Source organism: Pteropus vampyrus, unplaced genomic scaffold (assembly GCF_000151845.1).
Source record: "Pteropus vampyrus isolate Shadow unplaced genomic scaffold, Pvam_2.0 Scaffold217, whole genome shotgun sequence".
Classification (NCBI taxonomy): Eukaryota; Metazoa; Chordata; class Mammalia; order Chiroptera; family Pteropodidae; genus Pteropus; species Pteropus vampyrus.
Window position 1 is genome coordinate 1,140,361 of NW_011888998.1, and position 20,720 is coordinate 1,161,080.

Genomic DNA, 20,720 nt, shown 5'->3' on the forward strand with positions numbered 1-20,720 from the left:
CTCACCCCCATGTTGTTGTTCAAGAGTCGACTGTAACTGCAATCAAGATAATCTGTATTTAAGAAACATCTAGGAGAGAAAAAAAGCCTTGGCTTGCACTTTTGACAATTTGAGGTGACTTTTCCTGCAGCTGGAGTTGGCAGGGCTAATGTGCTCCAGCTGAGAAGCCTTGCTGTTACCTTCTGGCAGCCCCATATGCAGATGCTGTTATGTTAATTACAAAAGAAAACCTGATTAACTCAGAAGTCCTTTAACTGTCAGGGAGACAGCTGCTCCAGCGCTGGAACAGGTTTTCTTCCTTCCTCCTCCTGTCAGTCTGCAGTTTTTCATCTTTTTAGAGAACTGCTAACACTGCGCTGTAGGTCCTCAGCCCCTGGCTGGTTCAGTCACCTTTTTGATCTGCAGTTATAGTTGGCCAGGGAGAGCTCGCATAATTAAATTCACATGTAATTTAAAATAAAAACAACCAGACTAACCACCCATTCCCCTCGATTATTTTTCCTTCAGCAGTTAAAACCTGATGGAATCCTGGAATTTTAGAACTGGAAGGGATGTTAAAGATGATCTAATTCAACTCCCTTAGTTCACAGATGAGAAATGCAAGGCTGAAGAAAATCAAGTGAATTGCTAAAGTCATAGGGCTTGTCTGCAGTGAAGCCTGGGATCAGAGTATCTCCCTCCTCCCCGGTGCTGCTCCCACTTCGAAGCTGCAATCCTCCCCTCACCGAACCGTGACCCATCTGACGAGAGAAGCAAGGAGTGAAACAGTCTAGTTTCACCTTCATTTCTCTCCATGCCCTTGTTCAAATCCTGTAGGCATGTTGGAGATCAGTTATAAAGCTAAAAATGAATGGGCGAAGCAAAGGGCTTAGGTAATGAGGTATTGCAAAAGCAGATGGCAGTATCCGTATTGAAGGCCGTTCTTCCATGCAACAGGTTACACGTAGAACCCTAACAGTGCACAGAAACAAAAACTAAGACTGGGCTCTGTGTCAACCCCCTCTCCCATTGCACTGGTCTGTGGTGGTTTGATGCTAGCGGGTTTATTTGTAGTGACTGTTTTTGTCACTGCAGAGACAGGGGTGTGTGGTAATTTGGGTCAGATGAATAATGGGTGTGTCTGCTGTGGTTTTGGCTCATGCAGAGCATGTTCTACTGACTTTCCTGTAGTTGACATTGTCTCGGAGATGTTGAGATCTCCCTCTGGTCCTGCAAAATGGTTAGTTGGTTTTAATTATCTATTATCTACTCTCCTAGCAGCAGCAGTAAGAAAGCTCATTTAGATTTTTTGCTTTTATTATATACTAACTTTTGTTATAAAAGTTTGTACAAACCGGGAAAAGAGGAAAGGAAGTGTAGATGAGAGTGAATCTAATTGGACTTCTCGCTGCTCAGGCTGAGATGATGGTGGTTAAATTCTGCAAGGTGACCGCAGAGGTTCTATTCTGTTGTCTACATCGACTCCAGGCTGAGATGGAGGAGGTTTTTAGGAATGACAGTTTCTAAATGATTCATCATGATACTGGACTATTCTGAGTACTTTTTGAAACACTTAGAGCTTTCTGTAGACAGTTCTCCACAATAAAAGGATTCTTACACAGAGCAAACAAGTGTGTAACATAAAGTACTTACTATGTTTTAGTCATCGTGTTGGGGGTTTTGATAATTATAACTAGAATAGACTGTGGTGGTGTTGTGAACAAGATATGAAGGAACTCAGGACTAGCCCATTGCTGCTTGCTAAGTGGTCACACAAGAAATTGGCTATGTCCCATTCCTTTTGATTATAGCTCAAAGATTAGATCTGCGGTCTGGCATTTTACTCTTGTGCTTAGTAAATTCCTTGTACGGAATTAGGCACTCAGTTAATGCTCTCTGCTTTTTCAAAGCAATCTATCTCTTCCCCAGGAGAGTAGATTTTCTTGTTCTAGGTTCTGGTGTTGCTGATGTGCATGTGCAGGCCAGGTGATGTACTTAGAGACAGACCTGAGAGGAAGGGCTTCATGAAATGCATCGAGGGGTCTAGGTGAAAGCAGACTACTTTAAACCTTTTGGTGGTGCCATTTCATTTGTGGAAGAGAAGGGTTTGAGGGTTTGAAAGAGTAGGTTTGTGGTAGGATAGGTACAGTCTGAAGTAGAGCAACCTCTTAAATGGTTCAGGCCTCTCTTGCTTCATTTATAGGAACAAAATAAACAGCTTAGGAATGGTTTAATGCAACTCATGGTTAAGTGACTAAAGCTAATACCATTTCAATTGGTGCCATCCCAAATTTCAGTTAAAGTGTATGTAAGATCAGCATACTTACAGCCTAAGAACCATGTGTCTGTGCCTTTCTGAACAAACTCAAGGGTTGCCTGAATCATGGACATGGGCAGGCACTGACACTGAACATGTAGAATAATCAAGTTCAGAATCTTGAGAGTTTCAGTCAACTAATTTCTGGTTCCTTTTCCCAAACATAGGTTCTCATACTTTATGAAACCTCTTGTTCTCTGAATACTATTTGACATGTTCGAGGAAGTTAGCCATTTAGGAGTGTGGTTGTCCCGAATTAATGTTTTTGAGCTAGATCACATCTCTTCCTAGACTTCCTGGATTTTATCCTAACAGTCAGTTCTTTCCTTTTCTCTTATTCAGGGTTTTGTCATCCCTATACTGAAGGATGTGATTTGATGAAGTGATATTGATCCTAATTGAGCACCCAGTGCTTTAAGAAAACACTGATGACTTGGCAGCTGAGATGCTGTGATTGGCTATCAGAGAGATGGACCAGAAAAGATTCTAGAGCTTATGCAAACTTGAATAACTTTTTATTTAGATGTGTGTGTATTTAAAGATTAGCTCATACATTTAGTTATAAAATGTCATAAATGAGGAAAATAACAAGCTATAACTTCATTTGGTAGTGACATTTAAGAAGGTCTTTTGTTACAAGGAAGGTGTTCATTTTGACATATTCAGGTATAGTTTCATCTTGGATTCACATCCCAGTTAGTGTAGCCTTTTCTGGCTTTGTCAGTTTAATGATCTTGTGATTGCGATTTAGTCCTCATAAACTCCTTAGGCTGTCCCTCCACTGGATCAGAGAGGAGTGGGGAGGGTAGATCAGGTCACTGCCACCTTTCTAGATAGAAACAGCCGCTCTGGGGATGAGCCAGGGAGGGGAATTCTTTTTGATATTTGAGGAGCCTTTTCTGACTGGGATGTTTTCCTGATAACTCCTTCAACCAAGAACTTCCTAGAAATTTCTTCTCTAGGACCCTGACATTCTAATGGGGTCTCGGTGTGAGTCTTTCTCTACCCCTCCTCACTCTTCTTTCTGTCCTCCTTTCTCTTTCTCCACCCTCCTTTCCCCAACCAGGCCAGCTGAGCTGCATTTCCTTCCCACCTAAGGAAGAGAAGTACCTTCAGCAGATTGTGGACTGCCTCCCCTGCATCTTGATCCTCGGCCAGGATTGTAATGTCAAGTGCCAGCTATTGAACCTGCTTTTGGGGGTGCAGGTACTTCCTACCACCAAGCTGGGCAATGAGGAGAGCTGTAAGCTTCGGCGCCTCCACTTCACCTATGGGACTCAGACTCGGGTCAGCCTGGCGCTCCCCGGCCAATATGAACCAGTCTCCACGCTGGTTGCTCACCAGGGCACCTGGGAGACCATCCCTGAGGAGGACCTGGAGGTCCAAGAGGACAGTGAGGATGCTGCCCATGTTTTAGCCGAACTGGAGGTGACGATGCACCATGCTCTCTTACAGGTACCAATCTCATACTTATATGGTTGTACACACATACTAGCTTTTCTTGTATTTGAGGTTTTCAGAAGGTAATTTGGCAATACATACCCTGTGAGCATCAGCTGATGGAGTCAAAGGAACATAATCTAGGAAGTTGAAAACAGACAAGGTTGTAGCAGTGCCCATCCCTGCCTCTGCTACCATGCTGGGAGGCCCTGAATAATTGGCTTGTTCCTTGCCTCCTGTCTCCCTTTCTAAAATAAAGGAATGTGATCCTGGCATCTCGACTTGCTTTTACAGAGTAATTATGATCAGGGTTAGAAATCCTTTTTCCTTTCTTAACAGGAAGGTGTTGCTGGAATTGCCTCTAGCCATCTTCTTCCAAAAGGAACAATAAGATGTTGGCTAATTAATGTTCTTACTAGAGTTAGGGCCAAGTGAAGCATTTCATGAGGATTTCCTTAGACCTAGCTATTACTTGCTAAGTGGGACAGATCAGGTTTCCTACTTTCTAAGGAACTTGGGAATATTGAGAACAGGTCTGAGACAATGTTACAAGATAAGGAGATCCTAGCTCATGAGGAATATCTTTGCTTCTCTCTTGAAGTAAATTCCCAAAGAGCACAGGTCTTATGGCATGTCCAAAGAGTTTATATTGCTCGTTTGGTATTCCTGTCTCCAATTAGGGAGGACTCACCTCTTGTGCTGGTCTTCCTTTCCTGAAGCATAGATAGGGCTGGGCTATTAGATTAGGCTGAATGGGAATCGACAAAGGGTGCGACTATACCAGGGGTCAGGAGTGGGTAGGAGTAAAAAATGCAAAGTCCATCACCTTGGTTAGCTGTGCCAGGAAGGAAAGAGCTAGTTTGGCAGGACTAGGAGAGTGGTTTCTTTTTTCTTACAACCTCTTCACCTACCCTTGTTCTAAAAGGTTTAGTCTCCCAGATAGTGAATAAGTCCTTTGGTTGTGGCCATGGTCTGTGATATTCTAGAAGTAGAAACTGTCATTTCCTTCCAGAGTCCAGATTTCTTTTATTTTGATAAAAGCTAGAGGGGGGCTATGTATATAAATCAGCATTTTTTTCTCAGCTCAGTTTCAGTGGTGGCTTTCCTCTGTTTTAAGACCTAAAGGTTGCACTGCTTGGTTCCAGGATGCCGTGAGAGTTTTTCAATAACTGATAGTAATCCGTGTGTATTGACTGAGGCTCCTCAGTTGACCCATGAGCTTTTTCACAGTCATGAGTATTTGATCCATACATAATCTGGCTGTGGCATACTGCCTTGGTCTAGTTCCTTCAAGTTTTCAGTAGCTCAGTGGTTTTCAAACTTTTAGATTTTAAATCACTTTAAGAAATACATTTTATAACAGAACCCAGTACATATATACACATGTACATTTAAAGTAAAGTTTCACAAAGCAATATTTTTACTTCTTTCAAGACATACTGATACTTTTATTTTTATTCTGTTTGTCTTAATTTTTTTAAAATGGTGGTAGCAGCTATATTGATGCTATAGCCATTGTGACCTACAGCTCAAAAAACACTGTTAAATACGTGAAATGACTGCTGTAAGTTGGGTGGTGATTTTTCCTGTTCTTGCCTTTAAAAACAATCTCAGAGTGTGAACTAAACTATCTGCAGGAGAGGCAAATTATTTATTTGATTTCTCTGTATCCCTTCATTTTATTGGTTTTCCATCTTCGATGCTCATTTACTTTTGTTCCTTGAATTGTGGTGATACAAGGAAGGAAAGTGAGAGCCTTTCCCCAAGTGCATCTCTGCACATCTCTGAGGGTTCCCGGTGCCTGCCCCTGAGGCATGCTCAGCACTCAAGCAGAGGTAACAGTTGGGGCTACCTGGTTGGAAAGTTGAGCTACCAAATCAGCCTTCTCTCCACACAGTTGAAATATATATTCTCTTTCTTGAGTAATATTTTTCTCTTGAGGAATTCTCTAGCCTCTTGTTTGTATTTCATGTGGTTTCTGAGGTTTCCTTAGCCACTGTTTCTCCGGATCTGCTTTATTCTCCAATGGTTTTGATGTAGAAATAGCAACGAACCCCAGCGTTTCAAAGTTTAGAACCCTTTGCTGCTGAGCCTCAGAGGGGCCTTAGCCTTTGTGGAACAGAGGCCCAGTTCTGCCACTGCAGTCAGGCGCCTGTCTCCATTAATACATTAATTGCTCAGCTCACAGCTGGGAACATTTCACAGCTACCTTGAAGATTTTTCGTGCCAGTGAGAAAGATCTTTTTGTTTAGCTCTGTTATATTTAGAACCAGTGAGTTAGTCTAAACAGCCCTTCCATTTGGTGTGTAAAAGGGGTGGTAAAGAAAGGAAACATTTAGCTAAAGGAAACCAAGATTGAATTAGGGGAAATGAGAGATGTTCATTTTCAACTGTCAGATTTTCCCACAATAAGCCAATACATGTGAACCCGTAGTGCTTGGTATTCCCAGCTTTTTAGTTCTGGGTCCCCTGAGATTCCGAGTTTATAATTCAGAGTAGAGGAACTCTGTTAAGCTGGTAGTTTCTGAAACCTCGTATAGGGTTAAAACATAGACATTTTCCAGTTGGCAACACATTTCACCATTCGCCTTATTTGCTAATTCTGTCTTCATGTACAGACACACTTCCCCACCCTCACCCCCTTTCTGGCACTTAACATCTACCGCCTCCTTTTCTCTTTCTTTTCTTCTTCTTTTTTTTTTTAATTAAGTTTATTGGGGTAACATTGGTTAATACAATTATATAATTTTCAGGTGTACATTATCATTTGACATCTGTATATTCTCTTGTGCGTTTACCACCCAAAGTCCAGTTTCCTTCAGCTACCATATATTTGATCCCCTTTACCCCCTTCACCCTCCCCCATCCCCCTATATTTGACTCCTTTTACCCTGTCCATCTTTTCTTCTTAGAAGTCCAGTGGAACACAATCGTCTGCCTCAGAGTTGCCCAGTCTGAGTTGTGTGGTGTGTGTTACGTATCTGTATTTTCCCTGTGAACACCTGTAAGGAAAGGAATAGAAAGCAGCAGGAGTGATTATACTTCCTTAGTTTGAGCCGGGATTCCTGTAACCCAGCAGTGGCATTTTATTGACTGTGGCTGTTCCATAGCTCTCAGTTGTTCTGCTCTTATCAATAGCCTGTTCGTCCCCACCAGGCCCTTTGGACAAAATGTATGTGTCACCTGGTAGCCAGACTGCCGCCTGCTGGCATGGTTTTTGGCTCATGGTAATGTATGGTAGATACATATTTCAGGGAACTGAGGTTAACTAATGTTTCCAGGCAAGGTCTGATGACTTGCAAATAAATTTTTTTTCTTTTCTTTTTTCTTTTCTTTCTTTCTTTTTTTTTTTTTTTTTACTATTTTTAACTCTAACCAGTTGGAGTAGTAAAGTTTTCTCTTTATAACCCTCAGTCAATAGCTTTCAATGGAAATAATTCATTTTAAATGTCATTCAGACATTGATAGTTTTAATTTCTCAGCAGTTAATATTTTCACAAGCCAAAATCATGATAAAGGATCCTACTTAAAATGACAAAAAGTTATGCAGATTTTAACCTCAAAATTTATTAAACATTGTTTGTTCCTAGAGACTAGCTTTTCTCAACTTTTGTCTAGTTATTGGCATTTATTACGGCACCTTATAAAATTAAATTTGTTATGTATTTTATTTTTATTTATTTTTTTATTAAGTTTTTTTAAATTAAGTTTATTGGGTATCATTGGTTAATACAGTTATATAATTTTAAGGTGCACATTATAATTTAACATCTGTATATTCTATTGTGTGATGTGTTACTTTTAGTTAGATATCACATCTTCTCTTGAATGTATCTAGATTGAGAGGTAATGTTCGATTGGTAAAAAGTAGGAAAAAAGACTGGGTGAGGGTCCTCAGGGCAAGACGATACTGTTGGGGGGAGAGGGTAAATGGAATTTGGCCAAAAATGGCTATTCCAAGGGAAAAGAAACAAAGTTGGGGTAACATGTGATATTCTAGAGATATTAAAATAAGGTAACCATGATTTTATGGGGCAAAAAAGAAAGGGAATAAAGTGATATGTTAAAAAAGGATATGAGAGGTTCAGGCAAATGCTAAATTATACATTTGTTTCTAAGCAGTAATTCTGTATTCTTTGAATTTTACATCTCTCTTGCCTTTCCCCTAACACACTAATATACATAGTGAACTGTAACCATCCTGTGTACATTGCTCTTTTCCAAGAAACCTGGGAATATCTGCTATAGGTTGATTTACCTATTAAGTATGTGTGTAGTTTAGAGGCAAGATTAAAAAAATAAAATCCCTATACTCGCTAGAGAAGCCTTGATATCTTTTAAGAACAGCTTGAAACTGAGGCTGTATTTTCTCAATTCACCACCATTAATTAATTTTAGGTCTTCCAAGGTTAGCTCTTTGGTAGAAAATCTGGCAGAGATTGTACTCTTAATCTTCCTCTTTTGCCTTGGGATTCTACCTCTTTTCTGCACCAAATGGCTTCCCTCTCTGTTTTCACTTTCTCAGATCTGTTGGCATTTCCCTTCGAGTAGAAGACGGTGGGGATAGAAATCTTGCCCAGTTCAGAGACTCAGCAGTTGAAAGTCCTGTCAACAGGCAAACACTGGTGTTGGGGCTATGAAAATATTTTCTTTTGACATCTTTTATGGTCTCTCACCCAATCCTTGCAGGATAATTTCATAGCAGGGCCTTTACTTTGTAGCCAACATATACTTTTTAACGTAGAACACAAGGATTGTTAGGATCCCCGAAATCATCATGTCCAACCTTTATTCTTCTTTCAGAACTTCCCTAACAGATAGTTCCTGACACACAGTGGGGCTCCAGTTACTGTTTAAACATGGTCTTTGTAATCAGGCTGGCCTTGATTTACATCCTGGCTTTGTCACTTAACTGACTGTGTGGTGTTCAGTTCCCTCATTTGTAAGATGGGGGTAGTAATCCATATCTTTTAGTGCTGGTGTGAGGCTTAAATGAGAGGGTATGTGTAAAGCACCTAGTGTAGTGTCTGGCACATAGTCAGCCAGTTCTCTCCTTTCTTTGTATGTATTGATCATTGTCCTTGAGAAAGGATTTCTTTCTCTCTCAGTCACCCATCCCTTCCCTGACAACCATCCCTGTTGCTTCCTTTTGTCAAACTTAAGTCTCTCTGGTTCCATTTTTACTTAGAGTTATTCTGCTCTAGTTAGAAACAAAGTTCTTCATAATTCATTAGAAAGTACTTCTGTAATAAAATGAAAGATGTTATAAAAAGGTAACACAAAAGTTAAAGTTCTAAAGTTAAAAGATAAAGTCTTTTCTCTTCATTCTTCTCTCTCTCAAATCTAGTAAGTGGTAAGAGACTAAAGCTTCAGATTTCTACTTTTATCTGTATCCATGGTTACCTGGGTGTTTCAATATCTACACGTAGAATGCATAGAATCTACTCAGTACATTCTTGTCAACTTGTCTGTTGCCTTATTCATCCAAGTATGAAACATAGAGAAGATAGTTCCAGTTCTTAAAGGCTTCATGCTTATGAGTTGAGATGTAGAGCCTTTGTTTGGGGATGTCGAGGATTATAAATATATTTCTACTTTCAGCATGATGGTCTCATGCTTTCTATGACTAGCTTGGGGCTCTGGTTGGGATTGTGCTTTTTCCAAGTCTTGTTTCTGGCCTCTGAGTTACTATACTGATACTTTAACTAAGTAGAGAAATGAGTTTATATCAGCCTCTGAGTTATAACACTGATAATTTTACTAAGTAGGGAAATTATAGGATGCTCTCATGATTCCCTGAGATTCTTATTCCTTGATTGAATTAGGAGCACCATGCTTAATTACTCACTGCTTCATTCTTGGAATAGAGGCAGACAGCAAGCAATTCTAGATAAATGTGTGGACTATGGGTTAAAAGACAGAAAATTTTACATGTGATTATTGAAAGTGGTTTTGAGCAAGTAATAAAAGCATCATTTATTCATCCATTCATTTCACATTTACTTATTAGATGCTCCCTTAAGTGCCAGGCACTGTTCTCTGAGCTGGGAAGGAATATAGTCTGCGGTCACACTTTCCTCAAATGGCCATAATAGAGCCCAGAACAGGTCTGGCTCATCCCCTATCAGTCATTATTTTTTTTACTCCCTGTCTCCATGAGACAGTGCTGGTTCCCTTTTTGTTTATAACTGTCAAGTATGAGTCATCCCTTCACTGTAAGTATTGCAGAGTCACATATTACATTCCAGTCTAATTTATATTGCTGCCTGAAGCCCAGCCAGCAGCTCTTTTTGTCTGTCGTCTAGAAGTCATGATAGAACAATGAGACCGTCTGCACAAGTTAATTAATTGGGGAATGGAGAGAGCACAGTACTTGTTTTCTATACATTTTTGTTTAATACAAGATATATTTAGGAGTGGATAACTTCTTTCTAGATGCCATATATCAGGAAATATCTACTATTATAAATCCCTGAATCCATTTTTTTTAAAAATGAATTTGCACTTATGAGCAGATAAAGTCACCTGTGTCTTATAAAGGGTATTGTTATACAGATGGACTTGGCGGCTTTGGCCGATAGTTCCATTGCACACAAAATGATCCTTGAGGAAAACCTGGATATTTATTTTAAAATTTTAAGAAAAAAATCCATCAACTAAATAAGCAAACAAAAATTCTTACTGAAAAATTTCTAAAGAACACTTACTTTGATTTTGCATAGTCTTTTTTTCCCCATAATATTCCTGTAATACGTTTGACATATCCTTGGATATATTTTTTTTAAATGCATATATTTAAAACAGATTTGCTATTTTAAGGTAAATATTTTTAAGAACATTTTCATTTATAATTCTCTACCATATTATAACTTTTCATTTCTTGGGATCCTCTTCTAGTCTTTTTCTTATTATTATATGTAATTATAATGTTAGCATTTAGGCAATTGTATGTTCTACTCTAAACCTTAGAAGTTCTTACCCACTTTTTGAATATGCCACATGAAGTGATTCATACTCTAGCAGTGTGACTCAGGGTAGTGAAAGAGGGTTTGTTTTGAATAGCAAGATGAGTGTCAGACTAGTCTTTCAATCAGAAAAAGTTTGGTGCAATTCGAGGCACAGATGAAACAGCAGATTTCTTCTTGGCTTTAGCTTGGATGGGAAATAGGTGGATTTATGCAGCATTTGCTCAAATACAAATGGTGAGATGCTAAAAGCACTTTTAGCTTTAGGGAGTTCAAAGTGGCCAGCCAAATGACACTTATGTGACCTACCTGAGAATATTAGTGCTTTGTTGGGGAAGAAGGTGAGACCTTTGTGCTTTGCTGGAAATGGGAAAGGTGCTCCCCCGCCACCTCCCCCGACCCCCGCCACATGCACACAGAGTACCGGAAATGATAGAGAAGATGTCCTAGGTTTTGATTTGTTAAAATCTATCCTCAGAAATATGTCTTGCACAAATAAGGTAAGGAATGAAAACAATATTAATCTGAAAGAAAATAAGCAAATTATGTATCTTTTAGATTTCAAATAAAGTAAAATTTCAACATCTGGTAACTATTAAGGACACAGACTTAAGGAGATTTGTGTCGAGTTCTTTTATAACTATAAAATGTGCTAGAATTTTGTGGAGGATTGATTTTTGAATTTGCAGACCCCTGAAGACATTGGGAGTTGGTGTGCCTATGATGGTGATAGAGGCGTGAGTCTCCAGGTCAACCCTTAGATCTGGAACGCCAGGCACAGTAGAGTTTGAGCTGTAGAGGAGCAGCATATGCAGTGGATGGAAATATATGTTCTTAAGTGTGACAAGATCTTCAGGAAAGAAGTAAAACACAAAGCAGAAACTACTGGCAAGAATAAGGACCTGTCGAAGACTTGTTTCTAAACCAAAGATCATTCTTGGGACTCACTTTAGGAACTTGCAGAGGCTTGTTTGAACAAGACACAGGTTATCTGAAGCTAGGCATTTGAGGGCTGATGTGGCTGCCCTGGGATCATCAGGTTTCCAGGGTCCTTATTTCTTTATGCTTCATCATCCTTAGCTCTGGCTTCCACCCTGAGGTTTGCTTTAGAGCTGCTGGATGATCACTGCTCGAGATGTCACATCTGTGCTCCAGGCAAGAAGGGCAGGGTCAAAGGGTATACTTCTTGGAAGACTCAAATTCTCTCCCGGAAGCTTCCTGTACTTATTGGCCATGTCTGTAGAGGACATTGCCTTCCCAATAATGCAGAGGCTAAATATTGGCTAGGCAAACCTTAGTCTCTGCCATACCAAGTGATCATGAGAATAAAGGTATTGCCAAGGCTTTGGTGGCTAAGACTCACGGATACCTGTAAACTCTTGGAATAGACAGTAATAATGTTTGGCAAACCTAGCTTTTAGTTTGCTATTGATCGATTGACTCAGCTATACTGTTAGACACTGGAGTTACAGTCACGAGCAAGACAGACCTGGTCCCTGCCCCGAAAGAGTTTACTGGCTATGGGGAGAAAAATGGGTTTTAAATAAATAAATTACAAATTTGTTAAACGTTAAGAAAAGAAATAGAGCATGCTTGGGGTTGTGCAGTAGGAGACTGTAAAGGTAAACATGACAGCATTGAGATTTACAGGACGCGTGGGTGTAGGCCAGGTAAGAAGGGTGGGTGTGAGGGGAGTGCAAGAGGAGGAGTGTTCCAGGCAGACTCACTCTCAGTCTGGCAATTTCCATAATAGTTCTTCTATTATTTGTCATATTTCTTCATCGGAGAGAATCAGTGGGAGTTTCCAAGCAGCAAAGGAAGGCAAGGACTAAATATTCTTTTTATTCGAAATGACTGAAGGGACTGCCATTTTTGCTTGTTCGTTTTTTCACTCTCTCTAGGTGAGTGCTTGCCTGCATGGGCTGCACCGGGGAGTGTTGGTAACTGAGGTGGACAAGTGATTGGGGCATATCATAGTCCAGTTGTCCCATCATAGATCCGGATTTTGGTCTGAGTGGGGGCTTTAGGGAGACAAGGATTGCTTCTGACCGTGAAGTGCTGATATGACCCCGTTCCCCTTCCAGGAAGTGGACATTGTGGTGGCACCATGCCAAGGCCTCCGGCCCACAGTGGATGTTCTGGGTGACTTGGTGAATGATTTCTTGCCTGTGATAACCTATGCACTCCACAAAGATGAACTCTCTGAGAGGGATGAGCAAGAGCTTCAGGAAATCCGAAAGTATTTCTCCTTTCCCATATTCTTTTTCAAAGTGCCGAAGCTGGGCTCAGAGATAATTGACTCCACCAGAAGAATGGAGAACGAAAGATCATCGCTTTATCGCCAGCTAATTGACCTGGGCTATCTGAGCATTGGTCACTGTAACTATGGGGCCCCCAGCCAGGACACTAAAGCTCAGAGCATGTTGGTGGAACAAAGTGAGAAGCTAAGACTCTTGAGCACATTTTCTCACCAGGTGCTCCAGGCTCGCCTGGTGGACGCGGCCGCAGCCCTGAACCTGGTGCACTGCTGCTGCCTTGACATCTTTATCAACCAGGCCTTTGACATGCAGCGCGACCTGCAGATTACTCCCAAACGTCTGGAATATACGCGAAAAATGGAGAACGAGTTGTATGAATCACTGATGAATATCGCCAACCGAAAGCAGGAGGAAATGAAAGATATGATTGTTGAGACGCTTAACACCATGAAGGAGGAACTTCTGGATGATGCAGCCAAAATGGAATTTAAAGGTAGGTCCCCGAGAGCTTGATGGGGTGCCGGGACTACAGGGGCCTCTCCCCTTTGCAGCTGGAAATGGAGGAATCTCAGGGTCATGTCACTTACACTGCTGTCATCAGCAGGAGTCCAATTTAAATTATCTAGCCAAGGTGGCCTTGTTCTCAGAGACCTTCCTGGAAGACACCACTGTCATTCCTTTGCGGGACTGTTAGCCCAGCTTCTGGGAAATTCATCCTAACAGCACTCTTTAGTCTCTAGTTTGTATCTGCATCCCCTTGACCCTAATGGAGCTGGAGAAGAGCTGCTTGAAGAATGTGACTAAGTCATGCTTTAACTTTGACTCCTTTGGCAGAGCCTGTGCTTCTTTTGTGGTCCTTTTTGTGTGTATGTCATGGTCTCCATTTTCTTTTCAGGTTGCTCCTGAAACCCAGCTCAGGAGAATTTCCCAGAGTAGTGTTTCTAGCTTTTCTGGTGGTCCCATTCTTCACGAATGGCTATTAAAAAAAATTGGGCCAAAGTGGTTGGTCAGGTCTTTGGTGTCTGAGGTTTAGATTCTGGTGACTTTGTATATAGACAGCTATATAAACCTCCCTGCATGAACATTAGCTCTACTACCCATTAATAAAAGTGGCTTGATTTGCAAGCAAGTTACATAGGTTCTTAGTCATGCTATACATCCAAACCACCTGGGAGCCTAAAAATCTACTTGAAACTATTAATTCATCAGATTTCCTGACATGGGACCCCGTGTCAGGTTTTTGTTGTTGTTGTTGTTGTTGTTTTGCCTCCTTCAAAAACAACCTCCCTAGGTGGATTGTACTTATTGCCATTTTCTAGATGATGAAACTGGGGCTTAGACAGGTTAAGTAATTTGCTCAAGGTCACATAACCACTAAATAGTAGAAGCAGAATTTGAATCTAGATAGTCTGATTCCTCAGCCTATACTCTTATTTTTTCCATGCTTTACTGCTTCTTAATCTGTTCCCAGTTACTTGATGTCACTATCTTCCTGGCAACCAGCTTTAAAATTTCAGCATGGTCTTTAACTGTTTTTTTCTCTTATCTCCACATCCAGTCATTTGCCAAGTTCTGATGAGTCCTTTTCCATATTTTATTTACCTTTGCTTTTCTATTCCCTCTTCTGTAGTCTAACTGAACTATTGTTAGCTGATCGATCTCATTGTCTTTCTCTCCTTTCTCCAGTTCATCTTTACTGGCTCCCTGTTCTTGCAGAGTAAGTTTAGATTCCTTCACCTGGTATTAAATTTCTGTTTCACTTGGTCTCAACTGCTTGCTGTCCTCTAAATGCTTCTTTTACTTTTTCTTTGCTCAGGCCCTGCCCTAAACCCGAAAGGTCTTTTATTGTCTGTGAATTTCCAAATGCTACCCACCCTTCAAGGCCTCTTCCAAATAACATTTTTCATGAAGTTGTCTTTAATTTTCTTACCTGATAACCATTGCATTCATCTGAACTCCAAAAGCATTTCATTTGTAATTGAAATTTTTGGCATATGTCACTTTTTATCTTTTATTATAATTATTAATAATTGTGTTCTTCTGACTAAAAACTTAAAGGCGAAGGAGAGTAGGGTCTGGGTTTTATTCATTACCATATCCGTTGCAGCAAATAACAGTGTTATAGTTCCTTCTTTGGAGAATGAATAAGTATGTGAATGATGGCATATGGCTCTGTTAACACTTACAGATATAAAGGAAATGTGATGGCTTTAACAAGCGTATAGCAAGCATAGGGTGCTTTATTTCCTACAGGTCTATTTTTTATTTTTTTATTTTTTTAAATTTTTTTATTCACTTGATGTAATTTACATAACTTCCAATTTTACGTATTTGACCCTTTTACTCCATCAGAGTTCCCAGAGACCCCAGCATGTCCCCCTCTCCTCTGGTAACCACTAGTCTATTGTCCATGTCCATGAATCTCTGTTTGTTTGTCCTGTTCATTTGTTGCTTTTAGGTTTATATCCCACATATAAATGATATCACGTGGTTTTCAACGTTTTCTGTCTGGCTTATTTCGCTTAGCATGATTATCTTGAGGTCCATCCATGTTGTCGCAAATGGCAGTATTTCATCTCTTCTTATGGCTGAGTAATATTCCATTGTATATATGTACCATCTTCTTTATCCAGTTTTCTATTGTAGGACATTTTGGTCACTTCCATGTCCCAGCCACCGTGAATAATGCTGCTATGAACATTGGTGTGCAAATAAATATCTTTTCGGATATGGGTTTTCAAGTCTTTGGGGGTAAATACCAAGTAGAGGAATTGCTGGATCATATGGTAGATCAATTCTTATTTTTTTGAGGCACCTTCACACTGTTTTCCATTGTGGCTGTACCAATTTGCAGTCCCACCAGCAGTGTATGAGGGTTCCTTTTTCTCCGCATCCTCTCCAACATTTGTTATTTCTAGTCTTGTTGATTATAGCCATTCTAACAGGTGCAAGATGGTATCTCATTGTGGTTTTGATTTGCATTTCTCTAGTAGCTAGCGATGTTGAGCATCTTTTCATATGTTTGTTGGCCATTTGTATGTCCTCTAGGGAGAAGTATCTGTTCAGGTCCTCTGTCCATTTTTAAATCGGAGCGGGTTTTTTTGTTGTTGTTATTGAGTCGTATGAGTTCTTTGTATATTTTGGATATTAGGCCCTTTTCGGAGACGTTGCTTGCAAGTATCTTCTCCCATTTGGGTGGTTGTCTCTTTACCTTGTTGACGATTTCTTTTGCCGTGCAGCAGCTTTTTAGTTTGATGTAGTCTCATTCATTCATTTTTGCTTTTCCTTCACTTGCCTTTGAGGTCAAATTCATAAAATCCTCTTTAACCCCAAGGTCCATGAGTTTAGTTCCTATGTTTTCTTCTATGCAATTTATTGTTTCAGGTCTTATATTTAGCTCCTTAATCCATTTTGAGTTAATTTTGGTGTGTGATGATAGATAACAGTCTAGTTTCATTCTTTTGCAGGTGGCTTTCTAGTTTCCCAGCACCATTTATTGTAGAGGCTTTCCTTTCTCCATTGTATGTTTTTGGCTCTTTTGTCGAAAATTATTTTCCCATATAAATATAGGTTTACTTCTGGACTCTCGATTCTGTTCCACTGGTCTCTGTGTCTGTTCTTCTTCCAGTACCATGCTGTTTTGATTGTAGTTGCTTTGTAGTATAATTTGAAGTCAGGCAGAGTGACACCTCCAGCCTCATTCTTTTTTCTCAGGATGGCTTTGGCAATTTGGGGTTTTTTGTGCTTCCATACAAATCTGATGCTTTTTTTGTTCCGTTTCTTTAAAAATGCCGATGGGATTTTGATGGGGATTGCATTAAATCTGTATAAAGCTTTAGGTAATAAGGTCATTTTAAGTATGTTAATTCTTCAAATTCAAGAAGATGGAATGTCTTTTCAATTTTTTGTATCTTCTTCGATTTCTTTTAATAGGATCTTACAGTTTTCATTACATAGGTCCTTCATATATTTTATTAGATTTATTCCTAGGTATTTTATTCTTTTTGTTGCAATTTTCTCACTTTTTCTGACACTTTATTATTAGAGTACAGGAATGCTATGAATTTTTGAACATTGATTTTGAATTTAGAAACTTTACTGTATTTGCTTATTTTTTCTAGTAGTGTTCTTGTGGAGTCTTTACGGTTTTCTATATAGAGAATCATATCCACGAATAGTGACAGTTTAATTTCTTCATTTTTTATTTGGATGCCTTTTGTATCTTTCTCTTGCCTAATTTCACTCGCTAGGACCTCCAATGTTATATTGAATAGCAGTGGTGATAGTGGATAGCATTGTCTTATTCCTGATCTTAGAGGTTTTTGGTTTTTCACATTAAGTATAGTGTTGGCTGAGAGTTTGTCATATATGGCTTTTATTATGTTAAAGTACTTTCTATACCGGTTTTGTGAAGTGCTTTAATCATAAATGGATGCTGTATATTGTCGAAGGCTTTTTCTGCATCTATTGATATGATCATATGATTCTTATTTTTTAATTGTTTATGTGGCATATTACATTAATCTATTTGCATATGTTGAACCATCCCTATGCCCCTGGTATGAAGCCCACTTAATCATGGTGTATAATCTTTTTAATATGTTGCTGTATTCGGTTTGCTAGTATCTTATTTAGGATTTTTGCATCTGTGTTCATGAGAGATATTGGTCTTTAGTTTCTTTTTTGTGTGTTATCGTTACCAGGTTTTGGTATCAAGGTAATATTGGTTTCATAAAATGAGTTGGGAAGTATTGCCTCCTCTTTGATTTTTTGGACAAGTTTGAGGAAAATAGGTATTAAATCTCCTTTGAATGTTTGGTAGAATTCACTGGTAAAGCCATCTGGTCCTGGACTTTTACTTTTTGGTAGGTTTTGATGATCTTTCTAAGTACTTGTCCATTTCTTCTAGGTTATTAAATTTGATTTTATATGTTTTTCATAGTATTCTTGTATGATCCTTTGTATTTCTGCGGTGTCTGTCGTAATTTGTCCTCTTTCATCCCTGATTTTGTTTATTTGTGTCCTTTCTCTTTTTTCTTTATTGAATCTAGCCAGGGGTTTGTCAATTTTATTAACCTTCTCAAAGAACCAGCTCTTTGTTGCATTTATCTTTTCTGTTGTATTTTTGTTTTCAATTTCATTTAATTCTGCTCTAATTTTGATTATTTCCTTAGGCTTCATTTGTTCTTACTTTTTTAGTTTTTTAAGATGAAGCATTAGGCTGTTTCTTTGGTCTTGTTCTCGTTCTTTAAGATAGACCTGTAATGATACGAACTTTCCTCTTATTACCGCTTTGCCGTGTCCCAAAAGTTTTGATATGTTGTACTATAATTATCATTCATTTCTCTGTATCTCTTGATTTCTCTTTTTATTTCTCCTCTGACCCAGTCATTCTTAGCATGTTATTTAATCTCCATATATTTGTGGTTCTTCCTGCTTTCTTTTTACAGTCGATCTCTAGTTTCAAATCATTATGATCAGAGAATGTGGTAGGTATGATTTCAACCCTCTTTTATTTGTTGAGGCTATCTCTGTGTCCCAGTACGTGGTCAGTCCTTGAGAACGTTCCATGTGCACTGTGGTAGCTCTTATGCGCAGATTCCACACTCAGACGTGCTGGCGTGCAGTTTGGGTGTCTTTTGTTGCATTTTAGATGTTCAGCTTATTGTTGTTTCAAGGGGAGAGATCTAGGGACATCTCTCCGCCATGTTTCTGACATCATTCTCCTTTAGGTCTTTCTAAAGATGAACAGAAATACCTCTTTGGTAAATTCCTATGGTAGGAAGGAGTTGCCAAAAAATGGTCACTTGCAGTGGAAATCTAGGAAGTCTTCTTTGTATAATGCACAGACACTGGAACAGCGGTGCTGGCATCACAGTGCACGTGATAAAGGAGGGTCAGGGCAGGTAGATTGGGCAGACAGTGAAATATTTGATTGTCTGTTTCGTGCTGGGCATACCATGTTTGGTGTCTGGGATATAGTGGTTAGTTCAACAGACGTGGGTGTAATCAGGAACAAGTAGATCAGATATCTGGCTCCGTTAACTACCTTGTGCCTTCATAGATCTACATACGTAGTTGGCTCTATGTTAGACACGACTTACATGTCTGCTTCTTACTTTGTTCTAAGTCCTTTCTGGGTATTCTTGATAAATAGATTTAGAAGAGTGTTACTACATATTCAGATTTCTATCATTGGTTTTGTTTGTTACTAAATATAGGTAATGCTGGGTATCATGACATATATACTTTATAAAATATTTAATTTTTGAAAAGATAATACTTACATATATCAGACTTAACTCAAAGATAGAAAGATACTATCCCCTGGTCATCAAGTTTTCCTCTGTATGTTCTTCTGCTTCTTACTTTTTTACTTAATTTGTATGTTAGAGATCTTTCATAAATGTGTATACAAATTTGTCTTTTAATGGTTAGACCTTTATTTATGTAACTTCTCCCCTACCGGTGGACATTTAGGCTGTTGCTTTTTTTTTTGCTATTACAAACTACTGCATCGGACATCATTGTACATACATATCTTTGGGATATATAAGGATATATTTCTAGAAAATTAATTTCTAGAAGCAAAATGGTTAGGTCAGAGGGTATATACATATATTTTTTTTGGTTGGCTAGTTTAGAATTTTGGCAGATATTGCCACATTTCCTCCAAAGAGGTAGCACTAATTTAAATTTCCACCAGTAGACATGAGTGGTGTTCAGGAGTGGTGTTTTTGCAGGTAATTTGTCTTTTCTTAACTTCTTCTGTCCTCTGGCTTGCAAAACAGAGTTTCTTATCCTAAGAGGTAGTGGCATGATGGGGACAACATTCCAGCTTTACTTTTTATTTATCTAATAATTGATTAGAATTGAATTCCTGACTCGGGGATTTTTTTCAACGTACTAGTTAGTGTGAAACATTACAAAGATCAGAGGTTTTGGAATCCATGAGCTTTGGGTTCAAATGCTAGCCAAATTAATTCCTAACTGTACCATCCCTACCTATTTGTCCTCTCTTGGAGGCTATTTCTTGATCTATAAAATATAACCAATAATACCACATGACAAAGTTATTGTGAAGATTAAATTAGACTACATATGTAAAATACCATAGTGTTTTCAAATAGTCTGCACTCAATAAATGTTCTTCCTGTCCTATAAATGTGACCAAAAAGCTAATGAAATCAATAGACTCATTCTAGACACAATTGCTCCTTCTCAGATTCTTAGCTCCCTTAAGTGTTGAGCGTTCCATGGCTCCCGACCATCCTGAGGGGCAGAGTTGGTCAGCCAGCCATGTGTTTTGTAGCTGTCATCATGGTAGGCCCTTGGGGATGGCTTTATTCAGTGTGCCTGCCCCTTTTCCTCACAGCCAACTACTTAATTTCTCTGCCTCCATAGATGTCATTGTTCCTGAGAATGGAGAACCAGTGGGCACCAGAGAGATCAAATGCTGCATCCGACAGATCCAGGAACTCATCATCTCCCGGCTGAATCAGGCGGTGGCTAACAAGCTGATCAGCTCAGTGGATTACCTACGCGAGAGCTTCGTGGGAACCCTGGAGCGGTGTCTGCAGAGCCTAGAGAAGTCTCAGGATGTCTCAGTTCACATCACCAGTAATAATCTCAAACAGGTACTCAAAGAATGTTTAGGATGCCACATCATAGATAACACATGAAATAGAATCTACACATCAGCCCAACTTCAAGTTAGTCAACAGTTTTCTTTTCAACTTTTTGTTGATCTACTTAGAATTT

General features: G+C 39.3%; 1 protein-coding gene across 1 annotated transcript in view; it reads left to right on the forward strand.

The window, feature by feature from the left end:
- DSTYK (dual serine/threonine and tyrosine protein kinase) overlaps nt 1-20,720 on the forward strand; it is a 50,429-nt gene that overhangs the window by 13,962 nt on the left and 15,747 nt on the right. Inside the window, exons 2-4 of the mRNA XM_011373000.2 lie at nt 3,363-3,751; nt 12,786-13,452; nt 20,364-20,596. Coding sequence (XP_011371302.1) covers nt 3,363-3,751; nt 12,786-13,452; nt 20,364-20,596 — 1,289 coding nt within the window. The remainder of the gene's footprint in view (nt 1-3,362; nt 3,752-12,785; nt 13,453-20,363; nt 20,597-20,720) is intronic.